An 8361-nucleotide genomic window follows, 5' to 3' on the forward strand; every position below is an offset into this window, starting at 1 on the left:
GTACATTTATTAGGGAAAATAATATTTAATAAAAGATCAAACAAAAGTACTGTTATCTCTGTTAAGATGCGGGTGTTTATGGCAGAAGATAATCTTTGTGCACAAAATCTGTTGAAATTGGTTTCCCACGGAAATGCTATCATAGCAGAAATCCTGAGGTTGAAAGACCACAAGCCTGTGGAATATTCGTAAGTACTTTTTACCTAATTTCATAGATAAAAAGTAAACTGCTAGTCTTTTTAAAAGGCTGTTGAATTAGGTAAATCCATTAGTAATTTAGAATTTATATATTTTAATTTTCTGTTTTAGATTGGGCAACAAAGACTTGCAACTGAAGTATCAAGATGTCATCATGGACTTCAGCTACTTCAAAATTTCTGATGCACAAGAAAAGAAAATTTCCTTGAATTCAGTAATTATATTTGTCTATAAGTCCACAAGCTCATAAATTATAACCAAGTACTCCTGCACCTGTGCTATAGAAACAGTATTTACATTAATTATTTAAACAAAACATTATTTGTACTGTACCAAAGGGGGCACTATGAAACTGGACATCAAACAACAGCTGTAGAAGAAAAAGTATAAAGAAACAAAGTTTTATTCAAGTTAATTTTATATATTGTAACAGTTTTGTAAACTTTATTGTACATCAATCAGACAAAGGGAACTTTAAAATCCATGCACTTTTATAACAGTCCAGCATATTTTACACACTGGACAATTAAAAATGTATCCAAATATCATTATTGTCGCTCTCATTCTTGTCTACTTTTAAGTCAAATAGTTACTTTAAGCTAAACATTTACTTGAAATGTAACAATTAGATGGTGATAGTAGTGATGATGACGGTGGTGACGATGATGATGGTGGTGATGATGACGACGTTGATTGTAGTGATGATGACGATCATTGTGATGATGATGTGAATGGTAATGATGCTGATGTTGACGGTGGTGATGATGATATATTGATGTACAACAAAGTTTATATGACATTAACAAAATACTTTAGATTTATTTATTAATTACATATAGATAGATGGTCTTACATGGATGAGAAGGATTTTGATACAAGAAGTTATATTAAAATATTGGTTACACATTAAATGTTCTTTTGTGAATGATAAAATGTGTGTTGTAATAATAATTTTTCATTACTGTGCCGTCTTTCTCATTTATGTTTATGAGAAAATCATTCACCCGCGACACAGGGTTTCCCTAGTGCGGGGCTATGTTGAGTGTGTGCGTTATTATATTATTATTATATTATATTCATGTTTCTGCAATGTCATTCATGTGACCTAAAATATCGTTTTTTGTTGTATTTAACTTAAATATGTCTGTGATTTTATAATTATTGACATTGCTTGAACTTCGTCGTAAACCAAAAGAAAAAAGGGTTTTACAAAAACCACTCAAAAAGTGCCATTGAAATTCGGAAAGTGAAATTCACCCCAATACGATATGAATTAATGAAAAAAGAAAAAAAATATTTTTTTCATGTCCCTCCTTTTGTTCAGTCTGACTGAAATTATTGTCTGTTAACTGAACTGTACAAAGTTAACCAAAATATTTTATGACAACCTTTTTTTAGATATATCCTTTTTTTAACAGAAACTTCAAGACCTTGATGATGATCTAAAAGAGAAATATCTAGAGCTAATAACTCGTTTCTACCTCCTGTTTGAGAACATCTATCAATATATAGTGGATTTGAACTCCTTTGTTGAACAGTTGAATGAAGGAATCTTCATACAACAGAACATTGAAACTGTCATGAGAGATGTTGAGGGAAAGCAGTTATTGGTGAGTTGAAAAGAAATATCGTGGGATTGATATAAAGATAGTATGTTAATCTTTAAGACAAGTCTCTGATACTGGTACATATAAACATCCTGTATTAATTTAATCATTTTTATATCTTGTCTTTTCATATTTGCAGTCTGAATCTTTATACTTATATGGTGCGATGTTGCTAATTTGCGATCTCTTCATTCCTGGCCCAATCAGAGAGAGGTTATTAGTAGCTTTTTATAGATACAGCACTAGTCAATCACAGTCCAATGTGGACGATGTATGCAAATTGCTTCGCGATACTGGTTATGATCAGCTACATGGAAAAAGGCCCAATGACTATCCTGTGGAGTATTTTAGGTATATTTTCATAGTTCTATTTTTAAGTTGTGGTTTCTAAGTTTCTGACTTATAAAAATTAACAATTTCCTTTAATCTCATTCAGTCGCGTTAGCATTCGCCCAGACTTCGTAGATAAAATAATAGGAAAATTAAGATCTGAAGATATTTACAACCAGTTGGCTATATATACGATTCCTGAACACCAAGCATCCGCACTGGCGACACAAGCAAGCATGCTCATTGTATGCCTGTTTTTTATTCCACATTGTCTACATACAGATACATCAAAAATGCGAGAGATTGTAGACAAATTTTTGCCTACTAACTGGATCATTCCAATTTACATGGGAGTTACAATCAACATAGTAGATTATTGGGAAAATTTCAAAGCTGCTAAGCAAGCAATCAGTAATGTATGCAACAGTAAGATGGTCAAAGAAGTATTTTCCAAGCGAGGAGAGTCTGTGCAAATGCTTATTAATAAGACTCATCAACTGTTGAAAGAAGGAACACTTAGTGAAGATTTTGTGATGGATAATATTAACAAAATTTTAAATCTCCTCTTGAATTCTAATTTAGTCATAAGATGGTTGCTACTACATAATAGTGACGTCATATTCTTCGATAACAATAAGAGAAGCAAACAATTGAAAGAATTAGTTTTGAAGGAATCAAACTATGATCCAGTAAAATTACTGGAACTACTGATAAGTACTGCTGAATTAGAGTTGAAAGTTAGAGAAATATTAAACAAACTGCTAGAAAGCAGAAATGAAGTGTGGAATAGTAATAAAGCTCTTGCTTTAGAAGGTGTAAACAGTCTTTCTGAACTATTTTCTGGAGCTAAACCAGTAACCAAAGTCCAGGAAAATGAACAACTGAAACTGTGGTTCGATAACATTGCAAAACAAATATCGTCTCTAAATGAACCCATTACAAGTAAATCGATAAAAAAGATCACTCAACTTTTGCAAGCTTTGGACGAAGTTGAAGAATTTCACGGAATAAAAAGCACTTCTACTATCGTACAGTTCCTCTGTGAAAGCAAAGATGCGTTGAAGAATTTACTAAGAGCCGCATCTTTAAAAGAAGATTTCTTGGTAACTTTGGAAACTATAGCGGACGTTAGTTACGCGTGGTGTACTTTCGATTTATATACGAAGTACATGCAAGATAGTATCAAGGAAAATCCAGCTATAACAAGCAGGCTTAGGGCTCTCTTTTTAAAACTAGCCAGTGCTATGGAAATACCTTTGCTTAGAATCAATCAAGCTCACAGTGATGACTTAGTTTCAGTCTCTCAATACTATAGTAATGAGCTGATTAAGTATATACAGAAAGTACTACAGATAATTCCAGAAATGGTATTTAGTATAGTAGAGAAGATTATTGACTTGCAGACGTGGACAATCAAGGAAGTTCCGACGAGATTGGAGAAGGATAAGTTAAGAGAGTTTGCACAGTTGGATGATAGAATGGAAGTAGCTAGATTAACGCATTCTGCGTCCACGTTTACTACGGGTAATGTGTAATATAATTCCAGTCTTAGTATTTTAATGAATCATTCATAGTAACTAAAAGATTTGCATTTATATTTTCAGGAATATTGGACATGAGGTCGACGTTAGTAGGAGTAATAAGAGTAGATCCAGCAGAATTGTTAGAGGAAGGTCTGTTAAAGGAATTAGACAAGCACATAAGCAAGAAGTTCGTGGAGTTTTTAGAGCCGCAGCAAAAGAAATCTGTAGCAGCGTCAAACAACTTACTGCCACGATTGCAAAAATTAGCAGAGAGTATGGATGGTTACAAAAGATCTTTGGAATATATTCAAGACTACATTAATATTCACGGGTTGCGAATTTGGCAGAAACAGGTACTTACAAAAAGCGACAGTCGCCTTTAATTATCCTATCTGCTATTCTACTTTAGCAATTGTTCACAAATTTATTGTGCAGGTCTCTACAATAATAAACGAAAGCGTCGCTAAAGAAATTAGTTTACGTAAAGGAGTAACTCTGTACAGTCCTTCAGCTGGTTTTATGGGCAGTCTTGCTAGACAGATTGCGCTACTAACTGATGCAAGGTATGTATAGACACTTGGTAACTTGGTAGGACAATTGGTAACAGTATGATCGCATCATAAGTGTATGATCGCATCATAAGTGTATGATGCGATCATACACTTATGATGATCATGATGTGTACCTAGTGAGGTCCATTGAATTACAAAGGCTAGATTATAAAAATGTTTGTGAAGATATAAGACAAGTAGAGTAACTCCATACAAACTTAGGTAACAGTGAGCCTTATATGTGTGCGCGCCTGCCGCGCGCTGTATATGGTCGCACACGTACGCATATTCTTACAGTGCAGTCACGTTGCATAGCGTGGGTTGTTCCACGCTTTGTACATTATAGAATTAGATAAAATTGAAGCGTTTGCTCGGTTTAAAAAACGATATAAAATATTCGACGTGTTTATTGTTCTGTTTATGGTGTTTGAACAAGAGTGACTCAAATTCAGAATTATTCAGCTTTTCATTTTTATATCATATTCATACTTCCATAATCGAGATACCTATCCGCGATGCTGGTATAAAATATCAATACATACATAATTACTGCATTTACCAAAGGTTATTTTAATCTAGCATGAAAATACTGTAATGAACACCTTAATTTTTTGTAGTTATGTTTACAACCTGTAGGTACAACTAAAATAATGTGACAACCCTACGCTCACAGCGAAACACTTCGCCTACACAGGCATTGATGCACCGAACAAGCGGAAGTTGCCCTACTTGTGTTATTGTACTATCGTACAAAGTTACGTTAGGGTTGGTTATTTTTATGTCAATTCCAGGTCATGCACTTACGTTAATATCTGCGCAGCGTGGTTTGATGTTAAAACCCAAAATGAAATCGTTAACACTAAAACCTTCGCAAAACTGAATGAAGCAATTGGTGTCGTGGGTCTTCATGGACTCGATACTTTATACGCCTTTATGATTAAAAATCAATTGCAAAATGTCCAACAAGTTTTTCGCAGTGGTCATGACAAGGTGATATTAAGAAATTTGAATATTGATGTGAAGGATTTGGAGCAAGTCATTGTTAAAAGCCACAAAACTATGCATCAACTATCAGAAGCTACTGTTCTCATCGGGAGTCTACAACTCTTGAGAAAGCATATTGCTTATCAGTTGAACACGAGCTGCAAATTTGACTCTGCACATTTGGAAGCTTCATTGAGAACAATGAATGAGTAAGTATGGCAGTTGCTATTATCACATATTGACATATAAATTGACTGGGACTGCAAGCTTATGATATTATTTTTCAGAGCCTTGATAAATGAATTAAAAAAGTCAACCAATTGTGAAGAGAAACCTAAGTTATCATCTGTGTTGATGCACAATTTGGAAGAATATTTAGTGCGATGTGGCATATACGAGCCTTTTGAAAAGATTTACGTTAAGAACGCACAGGAGTTCCTGAATGCAGACATGGGCCGAATTATGGCTGTGTTTTTAATATCTCAGTTGCCCAAGTTTCAGATATGTTACACCACAGGTGAGTTATGCACAGTTGATTAAGTATAATAGAAATGTACTGCGTAATGGTAATGCGTTCAGGATAATGATAAAGATCGAAGATATGATGTTATTACTTATGAATTTTACGAATGCAAAGACTATTTAAGGAAACAGTGTTCAGGCATTGTAAACGTTAGATAAATCTTGAAATAAACTTTAATTGGAATCAATTAGCAATTTTGTCGTCATTTTAGGAGACCTGATGACTAAAAAAGCTGGCGAAAATATAGATGGGTATCCACTTCTTGTGGGAGTTTACACAGTATTGAGACAGTGTAAGACTGAAAATATCGAAATGTTTGTCAACTTCCTGAGCAACTATGCAAAAATTGCTACACTTTCAAAGTAAGTAAAAATAGAGGTTTGGCAGGTATTATATCTAATAAAAGTATTTCATTGTAGAGGATTATTGATAACATGCCATAAGCAAAATTGACAAAGCAAACTTATCTCTCTGGTGATATCAAACATCAACAAAGTGGATTGGCTTCAAAACATAGCTTTATTCATATTGCTAACACTACTTTATTTGTAGTTAAATGTTTGGTGTAATATTCATATGATAACTTTTGTGTACTATTATTATTCCAGATCAAGGTCCTCAGAAGGAACAAATGAAGGTGCTTTAATCGTAAGGATTTTGGAGCTCTTTTGCGAAACGTTCAATGTGCCTTTTGGACAGATGGAAGATAAACTTCCTTTAGTTATACTGACACACTCTGTACAAAAGTGATATATGTATATGAGACTTCGTATACGCATCTATGAGGTAGTAATAAACAATATAAATAATTGTATTGTTCCCAATGAAGTTCATTGATTAATAAAACTATACTGTAAAGGTCATTACAATGTAATATTATGTGTAAACATGAATTATAATGTAAATAAAATCTATGTTGTTTACATTGTTTCCATTTTTACTACCTATAGTTTTGTCTTGCCAATTCTGGATTAAATTGAGAATTATATTTGGGTTTCACTTTGTTAACTGGCTCGTGAGATGCCTTACTAGTTGTAGGGTTAAGTCCAGTTAAGAATATTTCAGTTCTTTGTTTCTCCTGATGTTCTCTTTTTAATCTCGCTTCTCTTAATTTCTGCAGTTTTTTTTCTTTATCCTCTTTATCTTTGTCCTGCTTCTTTTTCTTTTTTTTATCTTTACCATGCTTTTGTTTAGCGCACTCTTCTATCATGTTTATATTACTACTTATAGTAGTTGCTTCTGGTTTAGCTACCTTAGAGACAGTTTTACTTTCTGAACAGGATTTTCTAAATGCATTTATTGGATCTAACCTTTGTTTTGCTTTCCAAGATACTTCACCATTTATTATGTCCAATTCTTTTGTTTTTGGTTTCCCATCTGCATCTTTTAATACAAGTTTATCATAAGTGTCTTTGATCTCATCTGTTCTGGAAAATCTTGAATTATCAGGCGGTACCTCATACCAGTTTTTCTTTTTTAGAGCCTCATTTGTATCTTGTCCTAAATAGGTTAAATATCCAATTTTTTTTTCATATTCTTCTTTTTTTACTTTCGCTTCTTGGTCGTGTTCCTTGTTAGTAGTTTTCACGGCGTGTGCTAGATCCTCAAATAGGTTAATGTGTTTTGAGATTGTGTGTTCTGTAGGTGTTGGGCCAGGTTCAGTTGTTGCTATGCCAGCTTCCTCAAGTTTTTGTTTGCTTCTTTTCTTTAGGATACTGAGCCGAGCTTCCCGATCTGCAATGTCAGTCCTAAGCCTTTCCTGTCTCTCTTTTTCTGCAGCTTCCGCCTCGTCTTTTCTTACGCGAGCTATGTTCTCCTTCGTCCTGACGTGCCATCTGAAATAGATTTTTGCCTATTATTAAGTCTTATTCTCGTTTATTATGCATTTTAACAGAAAAATATAAGATAATATCAGAAGTATGACTAGCTTGAAGTAGATCAGAGACTACAATGTGAAGGTTTTAGATGTAATGTTAGAGCAGAGTTCAGGTTTTCGTAACATTATAACAGGATTACCTTTTCTTAGGTAAGATATTCATAGTTTCCACTCTATAATAATCCCATCACTCTTCAAAATTGAAGAAAAAAAATAGATACTATTATTTCCCTCAAAGAAAAATAATGGAACTTGGAAATCTCATGACAAAAAAAACATGGGAACTGAGTGAGAATTTCAGTGGGAAATTGTGACGTCTCTCAACTAAGTATAAAAATTAAGAGAGAGATAATACATCTTTTGTCTTCGATTATTCTAATTCATTTCTTTTTATTTCTTAGCTCTGTAAAAAAAGCACGTCTAGTGCTGCCCTAAAAAATAAACCATGTTTTGGTAGTATTTGGCAACACTCAAATTCGCATTTGAATTAGACGTGACAACAGCGTAACGATAACGACTTACGATAATTCTAAAGTTGTATAAAATTTTCTAAAATTTACCGTTCATTTGGTAATTTCGACGTGTTACTTACTGTTTCAAATTAAAAACACGATAAAATTTCAATGAATTTCTACTTGGTGCAAATTTTTTTTTTATGGTTTTCAGTGTCGTGATGGTGTCGTGCGTCAAAAAACGTCTAATGTAAAGCGATGTGTAATGGACGCGAGAAAAAGTGGAACGCTGTCGTTTTTTCCGTCGAAAAACCTGT

General features: G+C 33.6%; 2 protein-coding genes across 2 annotated transcripts; one reads left to right on the forward strand and one right to left on the reverse strand.

The window, feature by feature from the left end:
• The first annotated feature begins 59 nt into the window (after window positions 1–59).
• On the forward strand, window positions 60–6636 carry LOC113234095 (WASH complex subunit 5). The gene is made up of 12 exons (XM_026469342.1): window positions 60–188; window positions 310–412; window positions 1617–1808; window positions 1945–2156; window positions 2242–3659; window positions 3740–4011; window positions 4094–4221; window positions 5001–5402; window positions 5481–5710; window positions 5928–6078; window positions 6325–6466; window positions 6504–6636. The coding sequence occupies exons 1-11, from the start codon at window positions 67–69 to the stop codon at window positions 6464–6466; spliced, it is 3372 nt and encodes a 1123-aa protein (XP_026325127.1). The 5' UTR covers window positions 60–66; the 3' UTR covers window positions 6504–6636.
• Window positions 6588–7893, reverse strand: LOC113234096 (leukocyte receptor cluster member 1 homolog). The gene is made up of 2 exons (XM_026469343.1): window positions 7733–7893; window positions 6588–7551 (listed from the first exon to the last, which is right to left on the reverse strand). Exons 1-2 carry the CDS (start codon window positions 7753–7755, stop codon window positions 6657–6659), a joined length of 918 nt encoding a protein of 305 aa, XP_026325128.1. The 5' UTR covers window positions 7756–7893; the 3' UTR covers window positions 6588–6656.
• Window positions 7894–8361: the final 468 nt, after the last annotated feature.

Source organism: Hyposmocoma kahamanoa, unplaced genomic scaffold (genome assembly GCF_003589595.1).
Source record: "Hyposmocoma kahamanoa isolate Upper Pololo Valley unplaced genomic scaffold, ASM358959v1 81, whole genome shotgun sequence".
Lineage (NCBI taxonomy): Eukaryota > Metazoa > Arthropoda > Insecta > Lepidoptera > Cosmopterigidae > Hyposmocoma > Hyposmocoma kahamanoa.